The sequence below is a fragment of the Onychomys torridus genome, chromosome 8, assembly GCF_903995425.1.
Source record: "Onychomys torridus chromosome 8, mOncTor1.1, whole genome shotgun sequence".
NCBI lineage: Eukaryota > Metazoa > Chordata > Mammalia > Rodentia > Cricetidae > Onychomys > Onychomys torridus.
The window spans coordinates 85,963,558-85,988,407 of record NC_050450.1 but is presented as its reverse complement, the minus strand read 5'-3'; the positions used below and the strand labels follow the sequence as shown (position 1 = coordinate 85,988,407).

The window sequence follows — 24,850 nt, the reverse complement described above, 5'->3', positions numbered from 1 at the left end:
TGACCTCTCTCACCCCAGAGTCTCTCATTTCCAGGCAGATACTCACCCCGCCGCCACCTGGGGCACTACGCTGTATGGAGACAGGGGCTGCGGGCTCCTTGTAGCCACCATAGGACTGAGTCGGCTGCTGCTGCTGGTAAACTGGAAGATGGAAGTGACAGGGCTCAGAAAGTGTCCGGCCAAGCCCATTCCCCCATGCCTGTGACCTTGCCAAGTCCATTCCCCAATGTCCTGTGACCTTGCCAAGCCCATTCCCCGATGCCCCATAAAGCCAAAGGCATGGATTTTCAAGCCCACCCCAGCCTTGCTCAGCAACCCCCCACAAAGGCTTATGGCTAGGTGCGCACGTTCGTTAGTGTCTTGGACCTTTATGGGGGCCATATGTTCCTCATACTGGGATCTACTCTTCCAGATCTCCTGCACTCACACCCTTAGCAGGGATGGGAATACGATTCTAGGGAACAGTCCTACATGCATGGATGCCTCTGTGTGTGTGTGTGTGTGTGTGTGTGTGTGTGTGTGTGTGTGTGTGTGTCCCACTCTCCTGACCTCAGGGCCCCCTCCTGCCCTCCCCAGAGCCCAGGCTAGCACTCACCTGGGGCACTGGTCGGGATATGGTGAGGCTGTGGTTGCTGCTGCTCTGGTGGCCTCCGGTAGCTGCTGCTGTCCTGGGCTTCTCGGCGCTCTGGCTCCACACCTTCACCTCCACTGGGCCCCATGCGGCTCTTCTCAAACTCCTCATGGTATTTGATCTGCAGTGCAGAAGGAATGGGTGGAGGACTCCGCAGCAAGCCAACAGTCCTCTCCCATTGCCACTCAAGCTGGGTCCGGTGCCTGCCTGTCCTCCTAGCCATTGAGGCAGGAGGGAGGAGCTGGGAACTCCAGGCCAGCCTGAGCTTCACAGTGAGACACACACACACACACACATACACACACACACACACACACACACACACACACTCACACGAGAGTCTCCTGGAGAGCTACAGAAAGAGAACCAGCTGTCTTTGTAACTTAGCCATGACAAGCCCCGGCTAAACCTTTCTTTTCTCTCTTTCTTTTTTTTTGAAATAAAATCTCACCACATAGACCAGGCTGCCCTGGAACTCAAAAGATGTTCACCTGCTTCCTGTCTTAATTAAACCTCCTTAAAAGGGATCATTGGGGCGGGAGGAGGGAGGACAGGGGAATCCGTGGCTGATATGTAAAATTAAATTAAATTATAAAATACAAAAAAAAAAAAAAGATCATCAGATGTGTATGCTATGAGTTACTACAGGGTACAATGAGATAACAGCCATGAAAAGTCCACGCAAGGACTGGCTATGTATCTTGAGGGCTGGTTCTATAATTCAGTTGATGGAGTGCACAAAGCCCCACATGCTGCACAAAATCAGGCATGATACACACAGCAGCACTTGGGAGACAGAGACAGGTGGATCTTAGTTTGATGCCAGGCTGGTTTACATAGCCAGCCAGTTCCAGGCTAACCAGGACTGTATAGTGAGACTCGGTCTCAAAAACAAGCAGACACAAAGTTCAAGATCATCCCTGGCTACACAGACTAGAAGGAGAGCCCCCCTTGTATGAGCATGTGGTAGGGGCCAAACCTTTCTAGCTCCCACTATGGTCAATCCTAACCACCACAGCCGCTCCTATTAATTGCTCCTTGCTGTGGCCAGGCACTGTGACTATCATGGGCTGCTCATTTTATAGGACCAACATGTGACTCAGTGACTGTGCCAGCCCCTGGGCTTGACAAAAGGCTGACAAATACTCCCTTGAGTGCCTTTAGCACAATCCTCGAAAAGCACACACTACTTTAATGATGACACAGAAACATCACTACACAAATACAGAATGTACATTGAAAAATGTGCAAAAATAAAAAGTGATCCACAAAATATGAGACAGAGAAGCAGCAGGCCAGAGGTTCTACATGTCCTTCCTGCACCCTCGTGTGACACATCCTCTCCTCCCACCTGGAAGAGCCTCAGTGAGGTCTCCTCCCTGCTCTCCCACCGAGGAAACTGGTGGGAGGTCAAGAAGGGAAAGGAGAAGGCCCAGAGTTTGGGCAGATGGAATGAGGCAGACTGAACAGCTGCTCCCAACCCTGACAGAACAGCCTGGTGACTGTACCATCCTAGGGAGGCTTCAGACCCTGCCTGGAAGGCCTGTTTCTCGCTTGTTTACCAGGACCCTGCCCTCTCCTAACCCTGGAGGATGGCAGTGGAAGGGAGAGGTATGGAGCTGGGCAAAGCTGCTCATTCCCTTAGAACAGAAAAAGAAAGAAGCTGAGCCGGGGCCCTCTCCGGAAGTCGTGGTGAGGGCTTTGGCCCTCCACGCCCGCGCTTTCTCTGCTGTCCTCTCTCTCGCTGAGCATTCTCTGTGCACAGTCAACAAAAGGCACAGAGCTGTGGCTAACTGGGGACACCTGGGTCACTATCACTGGCTAAATAACGGTTATGCTGCAGTGTGGGCTGACAGGCCAGCAGGCCAGCAGCCGGCATGGGGATGGAGTGTCCACTAGAGGCAGAGAGCTGCTGACTCTCAGAGTTTGGGCAGAGACCAAGACCTCTCCCTTCCTCTGTCATGACCAAGCAGGGACACACATTCAATGGCGAAGCAGTCAGAGATAAGGCCGGACTGAAAACTCCCCAGGGTGATCCCCTAATACCACCTGGAAGGGCACCCAGGCGTGAGACATGCACAGACACAGGGGAAAGGGGGGCCTCTCCAGCTCCAGTTCCTTAAGGACCCTGCTCCATGGCCAATAACCAAGAAAGGAAGTGAGAGAGAGGAGGGAACAGGTCTGCATCTAGCCCTGGGTGTCCAGCTGCAGAGCCAGGTGACCCTGAATGTGAGCCCTTCCCTGAGTGGCTCTACATTAAAGATGGGGTGAAAGGAAGCTTTAAAAAAAATTCATGTGGGGCCCACACTCCTCCTTCACAACAAGGGTTCTTGGGGGGCAAAGGCTCAGGGGCTACTAGGCCCCACCCATAACTCATTCTTGAAAGACAGGCAACCTGCATTATTTACTAATGCCTCGTTTCCTCATCCATAAGCTAGGCCATGGTAACATCTACTCCCCATCAGTTCCCAGGGCAGGCCTGTGGACATGTGTATTCCACATTGGCTCCATCCACCATTCTTCTTAGAAGTCATTTCGTGTAGCCAGGCACCATGACATATGCTCACAAACCCAGCCACTCAGGAGGCAGAAGCAGGAGGATGCCACAAACTTTGAAGGCCAGTCTGGTCTAGATAGTGAGCTCTGAACCCAACAGGGCTACATAGCAAGACCCTGCCGACAGATAGATAGATAGATAGATAATCAAAGTTACTGCCCATGAGAAGATGCATATAAAATTAGATCCCAAAGACTCAGGCATCTTGAATAGTGATAGCCTAAACACAAGACATCCTCATCCTCCCTTGACCCACAGATACCACTTGCCACTGTTAATGAATTAACCACAAGCCAGGCAGTGGTGGCACATGCCTTTAATCCCAGCAGAGGTAGGGGTATCTCTGAGTTTGAGGCCAGCCTGGCCTACACAGCGAGTTCTAGGACAGCCGGGGCTACACAGAGAAATTCTGTCTTAAAAAAACAAAAAACAAAAAAACCAACAACAACAACAAAAAAAATGACAACCTTAACATATGCAGAGCTCTTCACACCAATGTCATAAAAGTGTCCCACACATTATCTCCCCCACCCTGACAACAGTCACCCTAAACTCTAAGCAGGGGGCTGGCTTTCAAGTTGTCCTCTGACCTCCACAGCACACATACTAAGTAAGTGATAGTTCAAGATGGATACACCCTATCATTCCCATTTCAGAGAGGAGGAAATGCAAGAAAGGCTTGGAGACCTCTATGATGGAACTTTCACTGGGACAGTGGACAAAGTCACAGACAGACAGACAGACAGGCCTTTTCTTGAGAGCAAGCACGGGGCAGAGTGACTACATGCCTAGTTGCCATTCTCTCTTCTTCTGTCCAAACACTGCTCTCCCTCAGAATGGGGGGTCATCATAGGACCACCCTCCCCTGGGTACACAAACAAGGAGAGGAAGCATGGGGCGTAACAGCTGAAGAGCGAGGCCTGTTCAGGCTGGCCACTGCCTTCCACTTCCTCCCCAGCAAAAGAGGGAAGCTGTGTGATTACTCCTGGCCCACCTAGTAGTTTCTTAAGCAAACAGGCAAAGCAACATCCTCCAGAGGATCCTGTCAATCATGTGACTCAGATCTTTTGCTTTGTTTTGTTTTTCAAGACAGGGTTTTGGTGCCTGTCCTGGATCTTGCTCTGTAGACCAGGCTGGCCTTGAACTCACAGAGATCTGCCTGGCTCTGCCTCCCGAGTGCTGGGATTAAAGATGTGTGCCACCACTGCCTAGCTGTGGCTCAGATCTTTTTTTTTTCCCTTCTAACTTTTATTAGTGTGTGTGTGTGTGTGTGTGTGTGTGTGTGTGTGTGTGTTTTACCTGCATGTATGTCTGTGCACCACATACTCAGTGCCTTCAGAGGTCAGAAGAGGGCACAGGATCCCCTGGAACAGGAGTTACAGGTGACTGTAAGCCAGCATGTGGGTGCTGGGAACCAAATTAGGTTCTCTGTAAGAGTAGTAGGCACTCCTCAAAGTTCTGGGGTTTTTTGTTGTTGTTGTTTGTTTGTTTTTCACCCTGGCTGTCCTGGAACTCACTCTGTAGACCAGGCTGGCCTCAAACTCAGAGAAAGAGCCCAAATGAGAATAGGCAGTAGGGTCCAGGGCCTCCATGGAAGGAAGCCAGTCCTCTACTCACCACGAGGTATCGGTGCATGTGGGTTCAGTGACTGGGGCCTAAAGACTCTTTTTTTGTTTTGTTTTGAGACAGGAAAGACTCTCATTGGGCAGGCCTTTGGTATGACGAGGTAAGGTCCCTCCAAGGTTGGTGGCTCATGTTCTGCTTTCTGAAGCACCTGCTTCCTGACTGCAGTGGAAAAGTCTGACCAGCCACACGTCTGCCCCCACATGACACTGTGTCACAGCTTAGCCAGTACCATCAACCTTTAAATGGACTAACCAGCTTGCTCTCATAAACCTGCCCCTTTGTGGGGCGGGGCTGAAGTTCTACTTGGTGCCCCAACATATTACTCCTTTCCTTTTCTCACCCAGCCCAAGAATAACATTTCGTTATTGTTCCCATTACACAGATAGGGAAACCAAGGCTGAAGAGTAAGGTTAAATAGGCTACAACAGAATCTACTACTAACGTAAGGGCCTTAGCTCTCAACCACCATGTAATATGGCTTCCTATCAGAGACTCATGTCCCACCACGCCTGAGACAGGGTTTCTCTGTGTAGCCCTGGCTGCCCTGGAACTTGCTCTGTAGACCAGGCTGGCCTCGAACTCAGAGACCCACCCGCCTCTGCCTCCTGAGAGCCGGGATTAAAGGCGTGCACCACCACTGCCTGGCTTTTTTCTTTCTTTTTCTTTAAGTGAATCTGAAGATCAGGCCCAAGACCTCATGAATGTAAGGCACATGTTCTACCACGGCTTGACACCCCTAGGCTTGATTGGCACAGTAAGAGAAGAGCTGTTTACTGTACCTGTTACAGTGTGGTTCGGTTCGCAAGGGGGGAAATGAGAAAATTGGGGCTGGAGGTATAGACATGTGAAGAAGAAAAAGCCAGGCTCCCACGAAAGGCTTCAGGAAAGCCATTTCTCATTCATCTACGACCTCGGCAATCTGGAGCAAACACATACGTAAGCTTAAAGCCTTTGCCTCCCAGCACAGTGCTAGAACATGTGAAGACAGGATTATGAGATATGTAATTCCCTCCCTCCCCTCTTCCCCACTCTGCTAGAGATGGACCTCGTAGCCTCGCACATGCTAAATCCACATTCTGCCACTAAGCTGCATCCCCAGGCCCTTCACATCCCTTCTTTCCTCACAATGTAGAGAAGCTAGCTCTGCCTCTGAGCACCACTGGCAATGTTCAGCACTAACGCAGTCACATGACTACTAGTACTTTTACAGAGGAGTAAACGGAATCTCAGAGCAGCCCAGCAGGTGTGGAATGGAAAGACAGGAACCTTCATTCCAGCTGGCACGCCTGTGTCTCTCACCCTCTTGCCTCACGCAGGGCTGAGGACAGACCGCACGTCACCAAGCAAACATCACCATCCCAGGAGAATAGGCACTTGGTTTTCAATTGATCTGGCTGGTGAAGCCAGGCTCCATCTCTACAGGACAGTCATTAGGTGCTAATCTGGGAAGCCGAGTCACACACAGGGATGCTATTTTAGAGCCAAAATACAGTGTGGCTCTGAACAGCAGCCTTCTCAGGGTTCTGCTGGAGGCTGGCACAACTTGGCCACAGTTCTGCCTGTGGTTAGAGTTCCCTCAGTTCTGGGACACAGCCAGGTCTGGCGTCCTCTGACTGAGGGGCTGGTGAGACCTTCTGAGTTTAAGTGATAACTTTTTCTCAGTGAGGACCACAGTACACCAGGGGATGTGTTTACAATGCTGAATCTTGGGCTCCAGTCCAGGGGTGACAAAGTGGAGTGCTGGGGGAACAGAGACCCTGCATCTTCACTAAGTGCCCTATGATTGCAGGGGACCCTTTGTGTATATATGGGGAAACCGAACCCACGGGTCCTTGTGCACGCTAAGGTATTGCCCAGCTGACTGTGGGGGGCTCTGACAGAGACAGACTTTAATCACATTCATTAGGACCAAGAGAAAGACTTCCAGCATTCAGTCACACCTCCCAGCTCCCAGCTCAGGCTGTTTGGTTGCTCTGGAACCCCAGGCCAGGTTCAAGGCACCTCCCCCAGCTCTGAACCAGGGCAATCAGCTAATTGCAACCCTGAGTGGCTGATAAGATGCTGTCTCTAGTGTGGATATCTTGGCCACAGCCAGTTTTTGTTTCCAAAACTCCTCAGGCACTAATGCATCCAATGTTCAATAACAGAGTGCAGGAAGGCAGGTGAAACAGACTGGGTATCAGAACATTCTGGAAATCTTCCAGAAAGTGACACAGGAATGACTAGGGCTTGCTCCCTTCCAAGAGTCTCCAAACTCACAGGGTAAGTCAATGAATGAATGTCCCAGAGGCTGGCAGCATTGACTGGAGGTGTCTCAGGACACAAAGCCGCAGGACTCCAGCTTTGTGAGACACTCCACGGTTTCCCAATCACCCAAGGCCACACCACTTCCCTTCTTTCCAAATAGGGAGTTTCCCTGACACACCCTTTTACCCTTTGTGTGGTCTGAGCCAGAAAGGAAACTCCAGGGTGTGTGTGTGTGTGTGTGTGTGTGTGTGTGTGTGTAAGGCCCTGGCTGGAAGAGGGTAACTGTAAGAGGGTTTCCTGGGGGCCAAACAAGGTTTGAAGCTTTCTGAGAATCACCCTCCAGGCCAGGAAAAGCAGTCCATTCCCTAAGGCCATTCACTTTAAACTTCAGCTCAATAACTGGGTTGCAAAACAAACTTGTTAGACTGTCCCTGAAACAAGAACAGAAAAATGTCTGAATGAGCTCCCCAAGTCCAAGCACTACTCAGTACAGTGGTTTCCTTTTCTCTTTTTGATGCTGAGGAGGGCACTCTGGGCCTGATGCATGCTGGGTAAATGCTCTACTGCAAATCTACATCCTCAGCTCTCTTTCAAGAGGTTTTCTTTGTTTCCTACAGGGTCTCCTTATAGAGCCCAATCGCTTGATCTTTGCCTCAACCTCCAAGTGGCTTGGAATCCATGCCTCTCCTGCCTCAGCCTCCCAAGAGCAGGGGTTACAGGCATGTATCATTAAATAAAGGGAATGTTTCTTCTAGACAGAGGACAGAATTTAAAAGCTATTACCCCAGGCAGGGGTGGTTCCGTCTCGGCCCTATGTTTACGGAATCTACCTGACCCTCCACTACCGCTCACCAGCACAGCCCAGCTGGCTAATGAGGACGGCAGGATAGAGAGGGATGTGGAGCCTAGAGGGTGGGGACTTAGGTGGGCTGTCTGAATCCGGGTCCTATCCACTCCACCCCAGTCCCTCAGCCCAGGGGGACAGACATGAGGACAACGGCCTGCCTCATCCTTCATTGATAGGGGTCTTGTTGCAGCTCACTGGGCATGTTCTAGAGCTCTGTGCTCAGGCATGTGCCCATGTCCTGTGATGTCGCTCACAGCCGCGCCCTACTCCCACATACTCCAAATCAGGCCCCTGTAAGCCAGAGCTTCACAAGCTGCTAGTTTACAGCTAGGCACAGAAAGCACAGACGGAAATGGAGGCCTGTTCTCTAGTTCCCGGCTGTCACTTTACCACCCTCTGAAGGGGCTGGAGAGGGTGTAGGGCCAGCGGGCAATGCCAGCTGGGTTTTCACACAGGAAGGAAGAGCATGCTGAGGTGGGAGGCTGGCGAGGGAGGGCGGAAATGACTGCAGTGTTAGCACCCAGACGCAGACAGGAGGCTCAACCCCCCAACCCCAGCTTTAATCCTGTGCTAAGCCAAGCACACGCTGACCCCCACCATGCCGAAGGGGTGAATGGGGGCCCCCACTCTAGAGAGTGGGGGGTAACTTAATATCCCCATACACACACACACACACACACACACACACACACACACACAGGGCAGTCTCTTTAAGGAGGAAATGCTACTTGGACAGATGCCTTGCAAAGAGGGGGAGCAAAGACAAGGCACTTGGGAACCCCAGTTTCTCCCTTCCCTCTATTCAAGCCACCACCACACAGGCTCCCCTGAGGAGCCAAGACCGGGAGGCTAGGGAGAGGGTGAGAGAGGAGGGCAGAGGGGTAGCCTGGGTAACAGGGAGCGAGGTCTCACGTTACTGATCTGGTCCTGGGTCTTCTTGATTCTCTGCAGCTCCGGTGTGTCCGCCACCACGCTGAAGCCTTTACCCTTGTTCTTCTCAAACTCCTCCTTGTAGCGCACCTGGAGGCCGAGGAGGAAGAGGAAAGCCCGGGGTGAGGTGAAGTCTGAGCATAGGCATGCCTAGCCTGAGGCCTCTGGCCAGAGCCAAGAAGGAAGAGGAAAGCCCGGGGTGAGGTGAAGTCTGAGCATAGGCATGCCTAGCCTGAGGCCTCTGGCCAGAAACCCCCAACACAAAGCAGAAGCCTGAGCCACAAAGTATCGGAGCAATAATAACCCCACTAATAACCACATATCTAGAAGGTTCACATAAAGAGGCAACGTCTTGGGGTAGAGAGATGGCTCAGTAGTTATAAGTACTAGCTGCTCCTCCAGAGGAACCCAGTGAGCACTTAAAACACAAAATAAAGAAAATAAAGATGGAGGCACTTTTGCTCAAAGTCCTGACATCAGAATGTGCTGACACCAGAGGACAGCATCAGCCTTTAATTAAAGGCTTTAATCCCAGCACTTGGGAATCAGAGGCAGGCAGATCTCTGTGATTTCAAGGCCAGTCTAGTCAACGTAGTGAGCTCCAGGACAGCTAGGGCTACATAAGAGAGACCCTATTTCAAATAAAATAAAATAGTCCCAGAAAGTTAGCACCTGGGTGTAACCAGTAAAGCTGTGGGAGCCCCAGGCCAGGAGCAACCTGAAGCAGTGACCTCGAGTCTACAAAGATGATCTCCAGGCAGCTCAGCAGCCCCTGGTCCCCAATGTTCCTCAATGCACACAAGCCACAGACTCTAGTGACAAGGGACCCTTTCTAATGAACAGATTTCCCACCAGGATCCTGTGCCTTTGCCTGGCTATGACCTTGGTGACTGGTGAGTGTCAGGCATCCTGGTTAACCTGGCTAAACGTAACTGAGGCCGTGAGCACCTAGCCTCCACCCACTATCCTTCCCCTAGCAGTGGCCGCCGTGGCCTGCTGTGCACTGGGCTTGCATAGGACTTGCAACCTGCTTACGCCAACTCTACCCACTGTCTGTGAGTAGACATCCAGATATCCATGGATCAACTGAGTTGTTGATTTATTTGCTGTGAGTTACTCACTTTCCCATAAAGTGTGACATGTGAACAATATACTGTACATTCAAAAAAGACATCTGACTAGCCTCCCTGTGACATATAACTCAGGTCCAATTCCTAGCACCCATGTGCCGACTCACAACCATCTGTAACTCCAGCTCACGTGGGTCCGAGGCCCTCTCTTATTCTCTGAGGGTACAGGGCACTCACAGGCTACACAGCATACAGGCAAAACACCTATACACATAATACTTTTTTGTTTGTTTGTTTTTCAAGACAAGGTTTCTCTGTGTACCCCTGGCTGTCCTGGAACTCACTCTACAGACCAGGCTGGCCTCAAACTCATAAAGAGCTACCTGCCTCTGCCTCCTGAGTGCTGGAATTAAAGGCGTGCCAGCATACTTTCTTTCTTGGTCATTTCACCTGCCTGAGGTCGCATGACTTAGCAGCAAATATCCTGAGATGCCAGGATGCCTGACTCTTAACACTACACTCCTCCTGCCTACAGCTGTAAGAAAGTCCTTGCCAAATCTGAAGATTCAGCATCCCAGCCAGAACATGGCAGGACCCACCTAGAGCACGGGGGAGTTTTTAAGCAACCAGCTGAGCAAGGGCTATGCCAAAGGACAGAGGCGCTGCCTGGAGAGCGGTGACCTGTTGCTGAGCCTTTGACAAGGCAGAACAGCTTCCTGCAGCCTGCCAAGCTGGAGAAAGAAACTACCAGAAAGGGGGGCAGCTGAGCAGGCGGAAACTCAGAACAGGGTCCGAGCTCTGGGGAAAGCCACACCACACCACTGCTGCCCCCTCTCTTAAGAACTCTATGGAAGCTGGGCAGTGGTGGCGCAGGCCTGTAATCCCAGCACTCGGGAGGCAAAGGCAGGTGGATCTCTGTGAATTCGAGGCCAGCCTGGTCTACAGAGTGAGTTCCAGGACAGCCTCCAAAGCTACAGAGAGAAACCCTGTCTCGAAAAACCACAAAAAAAAAAAAAAAAAAAAAAAAAAAAAAAAAAAAAAAGGACTCTATGGAAAACTAGAGGCACTCAGGATATACTACAGAAAGGACTTCCCAGCACTAAAGGAACTGCAATCTGAGGAATGAACAGCTCGTGCTTCCCTGGGGATTTTAGAAAACAGAACAGATGCTGGAAATACAGAGGGACTGTTTCTTGGCTGTTTCTTGGCTTCAGATGTCCACTGTCCATCTCAGTATCTGTTCCAGGCCTCACCAGCTGCCTGGATTTCCTCTACAGTGGCTGCACTATCCTGAAACAGGTCAGCCCAGGACATAGAGGCCAGGATGTTGGGAGTTTCCAGGAAGCCTGGGCAGCTCCCAGGCCTGGAGTCTTGGGTCGCACACTGAGCTACCATGCTGAGGACTCACAGCTTGTGAACACTGTCAGGTCCTCCATAGTTAGGATCACAACTTAGGTGGATCCTTTGTCCTTTGATGCAGATAAAAAGGAAGGCCTAAACCGGCTTGGTAGCTCAGGCCTGTAATGCATTCAACCGCCTAGATTAGGATACATCTGTGTAGCGAGACCAAAAAGATCTGGCAGATTTAATGTAGGTTCACATGAGACAAGGAAAATGACCTGGCCTGACACAGGCTTGTGAAAAACGCCTGAAGTTATAAGAGAAAGGTTCAGGCCCAGGCCACCCAGAGGGATGTCAGGTGAGTGCCTAACATCCACCCTCCTAGGAAGGCCTGAAACAGCACATGACTACTAGAAGGCACTTCAGAAAGTAGACATCTGGAAAGAGAAGAAAAATGGAGAATGCAGAAACCCAGAAGGGTCCTGCCTAGCCTTAGCTTCCTATAAAAAGAGCCATCACAGATATTAGTTAAAACATGAGAAAAGCCAGGGATGGTAATACACACCTAAAATCACTACGCTCGCAAGGTAGAAAAAGGTAAGAGTTCAAGGACAATCTGGGGTGTGTGTGTGTGTGTGTGTGTGTACAGATATATCAAAGTGAGTTTGAAGCCAGTTTGGGCTATATGAGACCCTGTTTCAAAATATGCACACACAAGCACACACACACACACACACACACACACACACACATGCACACGCACGCATGCACGCACACACACATACACACACACACACACACACACGCACACACACACACACACACACGCACACACATACAGCTGAGCACAATGATGCATGCCTGTTATATTATGACTAGAGGCAGAGACAGGAAGATCCAGCCCAGTTTACACAATGAGATCAAATTCTCTCTCCTTCATGTCAAAAGAAGGGAGACTTTCAGGTCACTAAATAGGTGTGGGTCCAGAACCAGGAGCTTGGACTGATAAATCCAATCGCCAAGCTGCTTCGTAATCTTAACCTCTGAAGCCTCGGGTTCCACATCTGTAAAATGGGAAATCAATGGTGACGCCAGTGCTAAAGCGGAAGTGCTGGTGCCACACAGCACTCTAGGACAACTGTGCCAGCGCTTTGCCAAGGCTAATGTGCTGAGCCCATGCCAAGCCCCACTCCCTCCAGTTTCCTGGCTCTGCAAGGGTCAGGCCCCCAATCCAGGGAACAGTTACCATGGCAACACCGCAATGACATCAACTAGTTCCCAGGCTTAGAAATGGCCTTTCCTCCCCACTGAATGGATCATCCATTTCACCCTAGCATGGGAGGCAGAGAAGGTAGAGTGGGTGGGGGCAGGGAAGCCTGGATGCCACAGTGTGGCTACAGGCCCCAAGTGAGCCAGGTCCCCTCTTGAGGTTGGGGTATAGGGAAGGAGAGCTGGCTAGCCAGTCTCTCAAAGCCCACTCACTCTGGAGTCATGGCCCTATCTAAGCAGCTTTTGGCCGGAACAGAACAGAGCTGAGGAGAGTTTTTTATCGCTAAAAGGGGTAGCTGGGAGGCCCTCATTGAGACCTTCCCCTCACCCATGCCAGAGTGCCTGCATTTGTCTGGATGACTCACCAGCCATGGCAGGGTAGTGGTTGGGACACAGCCTGCCAGGTCACTCAACCCAGTTGTCAGTTTGGCTACAATAGAGCCTGAACTTTGACCAAATGACTCCATCCCTGCTGCCAAGGCCTCCCTCTCTGGAAATTCCCACAACAGCACAGGGCATGACACCCAGAGAGGCGCTATCCATGAAGATCTACCTTTCTTAGGTAGGTTTAGTTACTCTCTCATTTATCCCAGCTGAGAGCTGGTACATGCCAGTGTTTGCCGGATAAATAAGAAATGAATCGAATACAGATACATCATCCGTCGCCATCCACCATAAGAAGCCAGGTGTGACAGCACACAGTAATCCTAGTGAGGCTTGGGCAGGATTGAAAGTTCTAGGCCTGCCTGTGCTACATAGCAAATTCTCCCCTCCCCCACTCTCTCTTCAAAAAAAAAAAAAAAAAAAGGAGGGATGTGGGGATGGGGGGCATGTGTACACCTTTAATCCCAGGCAGAGGCAAGTTCTCTCTGAGCTCTTGGGCGAGTCCCAGGCCAGCCAGGGGTATGTACTAAGACTGTCTCAAAAAGACAGAAACAAACATTCTACCAACCATTCCCATTTCCTGTAATGCCATGACCTCATTTTTGCATGAGACCCACACTATGTAACCCATTCCCGTCGAAGGAAAAAGCAGCTGGACTTTCCATCAGAGCCCCAGATGTGAGGAACTAATGAGAGATCAGAGCTGGGAATGGAGGGGTCACAGTCACTGCGTCCATTTCCACTCCCTCCTAGAGAACAGTAAAAGGAAATGGTTACCAAGCTCTGGCACCATGCCAAGAAGGGCAGACACCTCACACATACTAACATCCCCACAGCCGACCCCAGGGGAGACGATCCCCACTTTACACATGGAGGCCCCTTGGCAGGGCGGTTTAATAACTAGTCCTGAGTCACAGCTAGTGGTAGTAATCTAGGCCTCGACCTCAGGCCCTGGTAAGAATGAGACAAGGTCTCAGGATACAGCCTAGACTCGTCAATCCTCCTGAGGGTGCACACCACCATGCCGTGTGTGCGTGTGCGTGTGCGTGTGTGTGTGTGTGTGTGTGTGTGTGTGTGTGTATCTGTGTGTAGCACAACCTCAGGGGCACCACCCCCCTCCTTTGAGGCAGAGCTTTTCATAGGGCTGGAGCTCACCCATCAGGACAGGGCCTCCAGGATGCCCTGGTCTTTGCCTGCCCACTGAGGGATTACAAGCAGGAACTACTCTGGCAATTTTTACCTGGGTGCCAAGAACCGGAAGGGGGCAAGGACTTTACCACTGGAGCTATCTCCCTAGTCCTCTTTGCTCCTGACTGGCGAGAGGGACGCTGCTCTTCAGGGAATGCCGCTGTCCCGCTGGTCATGGGATCCAAGACTGGCGTGAGAACCCTGCCCAAGATGAGCGGCAGAGAGGCACAGCACGCTTCCCTCCCCTCAAGGGCATTTCCTGAAACCCTCTAAGAAGGTGTCAAGGGAGAAAACACAGAGACATTCCCAGCACTTCTGCCTGGGAGGGGCTTGGACTTGTCACACACACACACACACACACACACACACACACACACACATACACAGCCTCTCCTCAGCCCCATCCCAAAGCTGCCGCCTCCACGTGGTGGGCTGCAAGTGAGAAGGGGGAGCTGGGGGGAATGCCAGCTTAGACAGCAGCGCCCAGAGTGTCATTGAGGTCACAGATATCCCAACACCCCAGGTACCTCTTTGGGAGCCAATACAGCAGTGGGAAAAAAAAAAAAAAAAAAAAAAAAAAAAGATCAAAGCTGGAGTGGCCTGGGCTGCTCCCCAAAGGAAAAAGAACCCGCACATGAAGCCAGGCCAGTAAGGAGCCAGCCCTGGAAGGAGCCCATGACACCCTGCTGGGGAAGGGCAGGGAAGCGGGAGAAGGCTCCCACTTTCCTTCCAGCCCGTCACACAAAGCTCTAACTAGTGCCTCCCCCACAGCAGCCACAGACCTATCACCAAGACAGCCAAGCAGGGCTGTCCTTCCAAGCCTCACATCGAGCCCAACCCCCAGCTTCTAGGCAAATGGGTCTCTGTCCCCATTTCACTACTCAGGGTGGGGGGAACTATGAGGGGGGAAAGAAAAAAAAAAGCCTCAGACTACACAGATGGTAGGGGGTGGGAGAGACACATGCCTCGAAGCGGACGGGGCTCTCTCCTTTCCACGTCCTCCTCCAGGTCCCCACGTCCAGGAATAGAGCTGTGCCCTCAGTGCAGAAGGTAAACTCCCTCGCCTCCCACCCTGTTGACTGACACAGATCCCCCAGTGTGGCACCACCCCCAAAGCTCTACCTGGCATCCCAGCAGAGCAAGCCTCCAGAACGCCCTGGTTGGGCATGGTGGCATATAACCAGGAATCCCAACCCTCGGGAGACTGAGTCTGAAGGATTAACGGGGTTTGAGGCCAGCCTGGGTTAACCTCCGGTAAGCTGGTGTGATGGGCAATCAGCCCAGCAGAAGAGTTCCAGCTGTACTCGCTGGGAGGCCCGAGCAGCTAAATTCAAAATCTACCTGCCTCGAGCCCTGGGCAAGTGGTGTTGAGAGACTAAGAGTTAGATACCCCAGTAGGCAGACAAAGAGGGAGAAGGGGCCGTGGCTACAGAACAAAGATGTATCAGAGTAGCCTCCCCAAACCTCAGTGACCCCTCCTACATAATAGGAACAACTCCTTCTTAGATTAGAGGTGGCAGCTCACACCTAAAATCTCAGCATCCAGGAGGCTGAGGCAGGAGAATTCCAGCCTGGGCTACTTCTAGTGGGCTCACAATAGCAAGGGTGTTGAATTTCTCCTTAGAGTGGGACAGAGAAAGGAGAACACAAGAAAGTTCTCTTGCCTGGCCCAGGCACCTGCTCCTTTGACCCCTCCCTCTCCTTGCCTGCTGGAGGCAGCTGGAGTCTAGGACTTGCCCTGGAACCACTAGAGGACAAGCCTGTGCGGTGGAACACACTTGTGAGCGACAGGACCAGAGCCCAGATCCTACAGTCTCGCTCAGTGTGGCCTGGGACTCTTTGGGACTCACTTCCCAAGCAGGGACAGGAAGGGAGCTACCTTCCCACCTTCCTACCTTCCCACCTACCCACCTTCCCCTGGAGTTGCATCAAGGACAAGAAGGGGAAGTACTACAACACTTGTTAGGTTTCACAAGTTACAGCAGCATCAGGGACCATTTTGCGTTTTTGTTTTTGGGTTTTTTTGTTTTGTTTTGGTTTGGTTTGGTTTTTCGAGACAGGGTTTCTCTGTGTAGCTTTGCGCCTTTCCTGGATCTCACTCTGTAGACCAGGCTGGCTTCGAACTCACAGAGATCCACCTGGCTCTGCCTCCCGAGTGCTGGGATTACAGGCGTGTGCCACCGCCGCTGCTGCCGCCGCCACCCGGCCATTTTGCGTTTTGTTTTTTTTTTAAGAGCGGGGAGACTGTTCCCTTCAGGCAGTGGATAGAAAACCATAAAGCCACCAGGTGTGGTACAACCTCAACCCAGAACTTGGGAGACGGAGTTAATGTCATTCTTTTTTTCCTCCTGAGATTTTTAAAAATTTATTTCTTTTTACCTCTGTGCGTTGGTGTTTTGCCGTGGGTGTCGGGTCCCCTGGAACTGCAGTTACAGACAGTTGTGAGCTGCCGTGTGGGTGCTGGGAATTGAACCTGGGTCTTCTGGAAGAGCAGTCAGTGCTCTTAACCACTGAGCCATCTCTCCAGCCCCCTCCTAAGATTATTTTTTTGTGTTTGGTTTTGCTTGTTTTTTTCAAAGCAGGGTTTCTCTGTGTAGCTCTGGCTTTCCCAGAACTCATAGAAATCCGCCTGCCTCTGCCTCCCGAGTGTGTCAACATTGCCCAGCTAAGAAGTTTTTTTAAACACTCAATTTTATGTAGGTGTATGTGTCTCCATGGGCTATACACATGTGAATGCAGATGCCTGCAGAGGCCAGAGGCTTTGGGTCCCCGAGAACTGGAGTTAAAAAGGTTGTAATGACGTGGGCTCTGAGTGGTCTTTCTAGCCCCCAAAGCAATTTTTTAGAAGGACTACTAGACATTACCATCTCAAAACAACAACCAGAACAAACAAACAACAACAACAAAAAAACAAAAACAAAAACAAAAACAAACCACCCGAAACAGTCCTACAAGGGACGCCTCACTTCTCACGGATGAGGATTGAGTCCTGTGGCCCAGCTGGCACTACCCTGGGCACCTTGCCAACCCAGTAAATTCCCCTACTTGTATTTTCTCATTTAATCTTTTAATCCTTGTGGAGGCAGGCCAGGCTGGCTCCAGGCAGGGTTCAGTTAATAAGGTCTCAGGGCTCCAGACCACCCTAGCTCAATGTAGCCCATATCCCTAAAGGGCAGAGACTTCTCCAAGCCAGGGCAGACAACGTCTTCTTCTCTACTGTCAGGAAAGCCAGGCTAAAGGGATGGGAGGACCATCCCCTCACGTCCCCTCACGCTGTCCCCTCTCCAAAGAATGCAAAAGGTTTGGGGACATGACTACAGAGGACAGGCTGCACAACCCACACTGGCAAGTTTCTGGTTGGCTCCAAGCTCTTCTGTGCCCGGGATGAATGAAGTGGTAGGCAGGGGACAGCTTCCTGTTAAAGGCAAGCTTTAGGAGCCCTAGTCAAACAGATGCCTGCGCCTCTCCAACCAACTTCAGGTAGGAAGGCAGTATCCTCAGCATCAGCCCCCACAGAAGTCAGGAAGTGTGAAGTAACCGAGGAGAGGTGGGGGTGGGGAGACAGACAGGCCCGGGATTTCAGCATCTCAGGCCTCACAGAGACCACAGGTGCCCTTGCCCAATCCGGTGCCACAGGCCCTCCCCTTCCACCAGCCACAGAGTGCCCGCCCCTCACCTGACTCTGCAGCTCGCTCTGTTGCTTGAGACGGAGGTTTTCAGGAGTGTCAGCCACCATGGTGAAGGACTGCTTGGGGTAGTGTCTGCCGGACAGAAAGAAAATTGGGCATCACTCTGGGGAAGGACGGGGAACGCCGGGCTTCTCTAACGTTAACCCCTGCTCACTTGTCAGAGCTGAGGGGAATCAGGAACTTCTCAGGCACAGCCTGGGCTAGCTGAGAGGACAAGACACAGCAGGCCTGAGGGGCTGCCTGGCAGACAGAACTGTCCAGGGCCACAGGGAGGCTTCTGACGGTGTCCGATGACCCTTGTTTCAGATAATCCATGCCTTGGAGTCTCCTGGGACAGGCCACCCAGGAGGGCCTAGTCAGCTGTGCAGATGGGCACAGGATCAGAACTCAGACTAGCAATGGAGACCAGGCTAGACGCAGAAGAGCATGAGAGACCAAGACTGAAGGGAAAATGAATACGAATACCTAATACCCAGAAAGTTGTAAACTGGTGTGCTAAGAGAATACATGTGCCAAGAGGTGGTGGCGCACGCCTTTAATCCCAGCACTTGGGAGGCAGAGGCAGGCAGATCTCTGAGTTGGAGGCCAGCCTGGTCTACAGAGTGAGTCCCATGTCAGCCAGGGCTACACAGAGAAACCTTGTCTCAAAAACTAAAGAGAGAGAAAGAGAGAACACGTGTCCAACATGGTGTTTCAAGGGGCTAAGAATGTCCAAGTCACAGGGTAGGTGGGAGGGTCTGCTTGTGTCTAGTCACCTTCCAGTGACAGGTGACAGCTGTTAGTGCTGCCCTGTGCTAAGGGCTTATGGGACTTATTCTACCAACCTTCTGTCACTGTCCTCCTTTACAGACAGAGCAGAGGCTAGAGAGGTCGAGCAGTATAGTCTAAACACACGGAAACAGGTCAGTATTCTGCCCCCTAGAAAACATTGAGAGGTGGCCCAGAATCCAGTCTGCAAGGACCTGAAGGGTAATGTCCTTACTGACGGAGAGGTAACCAGTGTGTGGGGACTAGCCCTTGTCACTCAGCAGTCTCTGAGTTCACATATTCATCACATCGCCACCCTCTTCTCCACTTCTCCAGGAGGGGAGAAAATTGCTTTTGGTCACTTGTCTATTGCTTTATCCAAACTCCCAGAACAGCGGCTGAAGCTCAACAGAGACTTGAAGAAGCATATGCCACACCAGATGCTGAAGTTGGGCTAGGACCGGAGAACTCCGGACAACCGCCGTGTGTCAACGTGAGGTCCTCGGGTAAACCAGCCATGGTCTGTGTGTAGTGCTGGAATGTGAAATAGGTAGGTCCACGTGGACCTCACCCATCTCAGGGATTGGTGGGTGGCTTCTCCAAGCAAAAACCGTATTGAAAAGTCTGACTTGACTGTGCTTAGCTCTGGGTGACTGCGCCCATCACAGCTGTGACCAGTGCAGACCCCCTGACTCACACCCAGGCAGCCCAGTGCCAGGTCAGAAAGAGACAGATGGCCCATTGGAGCCTTTTTCTAGGTATGACCCACCCAGGCCGGCCGATATACCCACAGCAAGTCATGAGCTACCACGTGCTTTAGCCAACCCCGCACGTTTCCCAGCCACCTGTACCAACATATGATGTCCCTCTGGGCTACCTTGGGTAGAGAGAGGACAACCAAAGAGGGTGTGACTCCAAGGGACACAGTGATAGGCTCTGTTTCTAGATAACCATCTTCACCCTCTTGCAAGGTCACTGTCCTAGCCATCCCAGTTAGCCAGATAAAGAGCTCCCGAGCCAAAGGAGGGAGCTAGACGGGAAAAGCAAACACAGGTGCCTGCAGCTGGCAGCAGGAATGGCTGTGAATGAAGGCAGGCAAAGGCAAGGTCCCACCCCGAGGTCTGGCCCAGTGCCCTGCCGCCAGGCCACCCACAGCTCAGGAGCCCATCCAAAAATTCCTGCTCCCGCTCAGGGCCAGGGAGGATCAAGCAGGACTCTGTTCCTAGAGACAAGAAATGAACAGAAGGAACAGAAGTGAGATCTCTGGGAGAACTGGCTGGCCCTGAAACCCTAGGAGACAAGGCTTCAGAAGGGACCCTCCACACAAACTGGACCCACTCTAAAGGGAAGTGGGGCACTCACCAGGGGGAGCTGGGCATCTGTCAGGAGAGACGCCCACAGCAGAAGTGAGGGATCCAGGAGCCAGGCAGCTCTGGCCGGGTGTGAAGGGTCAAGTCTGATAACCAGCTAGCATTATGCCTTACAGAGTGGAAGCAGCCTGGAGAGCTGAAGGCAGGGACTCCACAAGCACACATCCACAGAAGCCCGTCCACAGACCCCGGGGGTTGTTCTCGTTTGGCCGTATGTGCAGACTGAAAGCCACCTCCTCCACTGGCCCAGGGATAACCAGACACGTGCAGACAGCCACACCCCCTCCCTAGTTCAGCGGCTGCGGTACACACAGCATCCGCCTCCGGAATGATTAACACATGGGTGTGTCCTCTGAATTGGACATGGGGCTGGCAGCCATGGACCCTCACATTCACATACCTCCTCCACTCACCCTGTTCCTCTGCTACACCCTAGCCCCATCAGAAGATCCCAGGAGCCCCTGCAACATGTACCAAATGCTTTGCTTCAGGTGGGACTGGGGGTACTTCATCACCTCTTTGTGGCCACCATGATCTTCTCCACCCTCTAGAGCAGGAATATTAATGGGGCGGGGGGGGGGGGGGAGAGAAGTCTAGATGTGGACTCCAGAGCGCTAGGGAAGGAATTTAATCCTGTATTGGTTCTCATAGATTAAAGAGCTCCAGATACTCGGGTGGGTTGCTACACGCAAGCCCAGGCAGAGGAAGAGCCCCACAGGGACTGCATTCCTCCTGATGGGTCAGCCCAGTCCCCTCCCCACAGCCCCCAACCCTGGCTGAGACAACCCTGCCTTTCCCTTCTCCTGCTAGCTGCTGTGCTTCAGGTTCCCATGGCAACCTCATCCTCAGCTCCAGGCAGGAGAGCAGAGAAAGGAGGGAGAGAGAGGTCTATGGGGTATGGGGGCAGGGGAAGACAGACTGCAAGAGTATCCTCAACCAAGAAGATGCCCAAGGGGCCTGGGCTGGTTTCTTACAGACAGCTGTGCTCAGGTTTGTTTCTAAAAGGCAGGGCACCAGAGGCCTGGACCGCAGCCCTCCCCAACATGGTGGTCCTCTTTGAAGAGGACTCCAAGTGATCTTCCAGAAACCATTGCTGGGAATTCTACTTTTCTCCTCCCCACCCTTAGACCCCAGGTTGAAGCCACCTTTCACCTTCAGGTTCAGGGAGTGGGGGGGGGGGGGCAGGAACACACCAGTTAACAGCTAAGACCACCCACCCCAGCCAGATCTTCAGGCTACAACGGAGACAAAATGAGAGACAGTATAAAGGTGCGGAGCTGAGTCCACAGAGCACAGCTGCTCTTTGTCCCTTCCTGGGCGAGCCCCTTATTAATCATTCCCAGAGTGTGGTGCCTTCACCAGAGGCCTCTCCACAGACCTGTCTTCGCTTAGGATAGCTGAGCGCGGAGGGACAGGACGGACGGACACAAACCGACACACAGATAGTCCAACAGGACAGGAAGCTGGGTGGGGAGGGACAAGGCAGCTACCTGGCAGCCAGGAAGGTGAAAGCAGGAAAAGCCTATGGTAGCCAGAAGGTAGGTGGGGGGAGCTGGGCAGCTGTTGGTGGGGAGTTGGGGAGTGGGGGAGACACAGGCTCGCAGCTCAGTTCCTCCACAGGCTGCACAGAATCACAGGCTGTCAGAAGCACAACCTCTTCCCAAATGCCCCACGGGGCTGGAAAAGGCAGGTACCACCTGGATGCCGATTTCGATTTCACATACAGAGTACCCGAGGCTTGGAGTTAAGGATACTTTGTTTGGCATCCTTTCCTCTGCTCCACAGCTGCCTGGCCAGCTGAGGGCATGCAGACCTGTTAGGGCAGATGGCCCTGGTCCAGCTCCAGCTCCCAGAGCTCTGTGAAAGGTGTAATTGGCAGGGCGATTGCCAAACAAAGTGCTTCATCCTTCAAGACCAGCCCACTTCCCCGCCTGACCTTTGAACCCTAGAGAGGACAGTGACCTAAGGGTGGCCTCCATCTCAGGCGATGAGCTACCCACCTGAGGACCTAAGCACACTGTTCCATGGCCTTGTGAAGTCGTTCCTAGCTGACAGGGGGCGAGTGGGACAGTGTGAGCAGAAGTTGTATTCCAAGGGCTGACCAAGGACAGGCCATAGATTCTGAATGCCCTGCTCTTCTCCGTTTTTGCAGGGAACATCATCCCTTCCAGTCTGGGACCTCTTAAAAAAAACCCCAGCTTTGTGTTCAAAGAGGAGCAAAAATACATCAACAAAAAACCAAGGAACTTTCGGGTTTTACCAAAGGGAAAGGAGAAGAAACAAAGCCCTAACATCCTGCCTCTGGTTAGAGCTGTGGATCCCCAAAGCCCCTGCTGGGAACACTGCCCACAGCCAAGCAGAGAGGGCAGGCTCCATTAGCCCTGATGCTTACCAGCCCCGCTCCTGGCCTACAGGACTAAAGTGTTAGGGACAGGAAAAAACAAGGAGGCATTGTTTGACCAGAGGCTGGAAATGAGCAGTCCAAAAAGATTAAGGGTACACTGGAGAAAGAACTTACCAGTCCTTAGACTTGGCAGACAAAATGAAAAGCCACATCCTTTTAATTCCTTTTTTTTTCCCCATTCACTAACAACTTTAAACAATGTCCACACTAACCCCCTGTTGGCAATATTTAAAGAGAAAAATATTGCCAAGCCAAGTAAGGCATGAAATATTGGGCCTCAAATTCCTTATCAATAAAAATGGGGCATTGGGAGTGAAAGTGATCTCCAAGATTCCTTGAGGCCCCGACATGTCTATAAGTAGGACTATGGGGAGGAGAGAGGTTGGGGGATGAATGAGGCAGGTGAGGTGCATGATGGCTGACACTCTGGCTCCCTGTCTTTGGTGGCCTCCTTCACCCCAAATATACCACACACACCCTTTACACCTGTATTGCTCCTAGCTCCCTAACACACTTGATTCAAGAAGCAGAGAATTTGGGGGAGGTAGGCAAGCCTGGGATGCTGCAAATGCCTCTCACTCCAGGACTGTAGCAAGGCCAACCAGATCTACTACATACATAGCAAGACCTAGCTCAAAAGAAACTAACCTGTGGCTGGAGGTAGCTCAGTGCAGAATGCCTGGTCACGCTAGCGAGCCTAAAGCCCTTGGTTCAAACTCCAGCCATGAATAAGCCATGTCAGCACTTAGAGATGGAGGCAGGAGGATCAGAAGTTCAAGATCAGACAAAGAAGCAAGATAGCTCAGTTTGACAAGCCTGACAACATGAGTTCAAACTTCAGAACCCGCAGTGGAAAGAGAACCCAGTCCTGAAAGTCATCCATCGACCTCTACATGTATGCACTGGCATGTGATTGCCAGCACTCATACATACATGTTCCTCTCTCCTTCTCTCCCTCTTCACACATACACAAACTTTTTAAAGTTCAAGGTCATCCTTGGTTATATAGTGAGGTTAAGGCCAGCCTGGGCTACCTGAGACTGTTTCACAAACACTGGGATTGGGATCAGGATGCTAGAATACACTGACTGGGCTCTAGAAATGGGAAGATTCCCAGTCCCCAGCAGGAAGGACATTTCCACCCTTCTCAGCTCAGCCTCTCACCCTACAGTTCTGGAAAACTGAATCAGGAACCCAGATATCTGGGTCACTTTGAGGGAAAAGGTTCTACTTAGGTCTCTCTTCCTTCACCACATGGTTCCTCTAGTCTACAGTGGGCATCCTGTCTGCAGGTCCTCAAGGCAATTGGTCCCATTGCCACCCCAACCCCAGCTCTGACCTCCACACTCTGTGACTGTTTGCATGGACCCAGTGAAACAGGTTTGCATGAGCCAGGGTTCCGATGATCCAATTTACAAAACAAATACTTCAGGGCATAAATATTTCTCTAGCCAACAAAACAGGCCCACTCCACCCACCTGGAAGCTTCATGAAAGAGGTGAGCAGGCGTGCTTGGACTGCTACACAGGTAGGAGTGTGCCCCCCTCCCTCATTGGGAAGAGTTCACCCTAAGAAATCTGCAGGAATCTCAGTGGGAGCCAAAGGGAGCCCAGGGGATGGTATGAGGCCACTCCAGGACAGTGTCTAATTGCATGCCTGTGGCTCACCACACCAGGCAAGCTGGCTGCGAGCACTAGCCTGTGTTCATGCCCCTGTCTCCTCAAACACGTCCTTGCAAGGAGAGAAACAGAAGCCCTTTTCACTGTTCAGTCACTTTCTAGAACTTTGTAAAGACGGAGGGACACTCAGCTTTCTTCTCTCATTTCCTCTTCTTCCACAAGACCCTAAGATGCCCCCAGGCTCAGACACCAGCCAGGAGCAGGCAGGCAGCACACAGAACTTCCCTGCACACCAGACTCACCCCACACTCCCTGGGTGGCCTAGAGCCCTGGCAAATTGCCAGGAGATGTCACCTAGCCTGTGTGTCCCATCCTAGGCAGGCTTAGTCCAGTGGAGGGGAGCAGCGCCCTGCAGAAGGTCTAGCCTGTGGCCCACAAACACACCCAGGGCTGGAAGGATTCTGGAGTGTAGGAGGGAGAAGCCCTGAGATTTGGGAATCTGAATGTCACTGAAAAATAGGCTCAGAGACAACTCGAAATGGGAGAGAATAAAGTGACCATTGGACTCAGGGCCTAGCACCCAGCAGGGATTCTGATCTAGGGCAGGGGGAACCCAAGTTCAGACAGGGGCAGAGGCCACCTATCTGCATTTGGCTGGGGACAATGAGCTTAGCAGACGGCACCACAGATACAAAGCCAGCAGGGAGCAGCAGCCAAGAGGCTGATGCAGCTGGAATGAAATGAAGCACAGCTGAGACACACACATGCGGGTGTGCGCGCCCATGAGAGAGAGAGAGACACACACACACACAAGCACACCAAGACACAACCCGATGCAGGTCCTTCCCAGCAAACACCCACTGGGCCAGAGGTCAAAGGTCACCTATATAGAGCTGAAGTTAGGGGAGACACCAACCTGTTCTCCTAGGGA

General features: G+C 52.0%; 1 protein-coding gene across 2 annotated transcripts in view; it reads right to left on the bottom strand.

The window, feature by feature from the left end:
• The window catches only part of Lasp1 (LIM and SH3 protein 1), a 38,772-nt gene that overhangs the window by 4,348 nt on the left and 9,574 nt on the right, over nucleotides 1-24,850 (bottom strand). For both annotated transcript variants that reach the window (XM_036195577.1, XM_036195579.1), the window contains exons 3-6: nucleotides 17,767-17,851; nucleotides 8,821-8,928; nucleotides 596-752; nucleotides 47-141 (exon numbers count right to left, since the gene is read on the bottom strand). In XM_036195577.1, coding sequence (XP_036051470.1) covers nucleotides 47-141; nucleotides 596-752; nucleotides 8,821-8,928; nucleotides 17,767-17,851 — 445 coding nt within the window. The remainder of the gene's footprint in view (nucleotides 1-46; nucleotides 142-595; nucleotides 753-8,820; nucleotides 8,929-17,766; nucleotides 17,852-24,850) is intronic.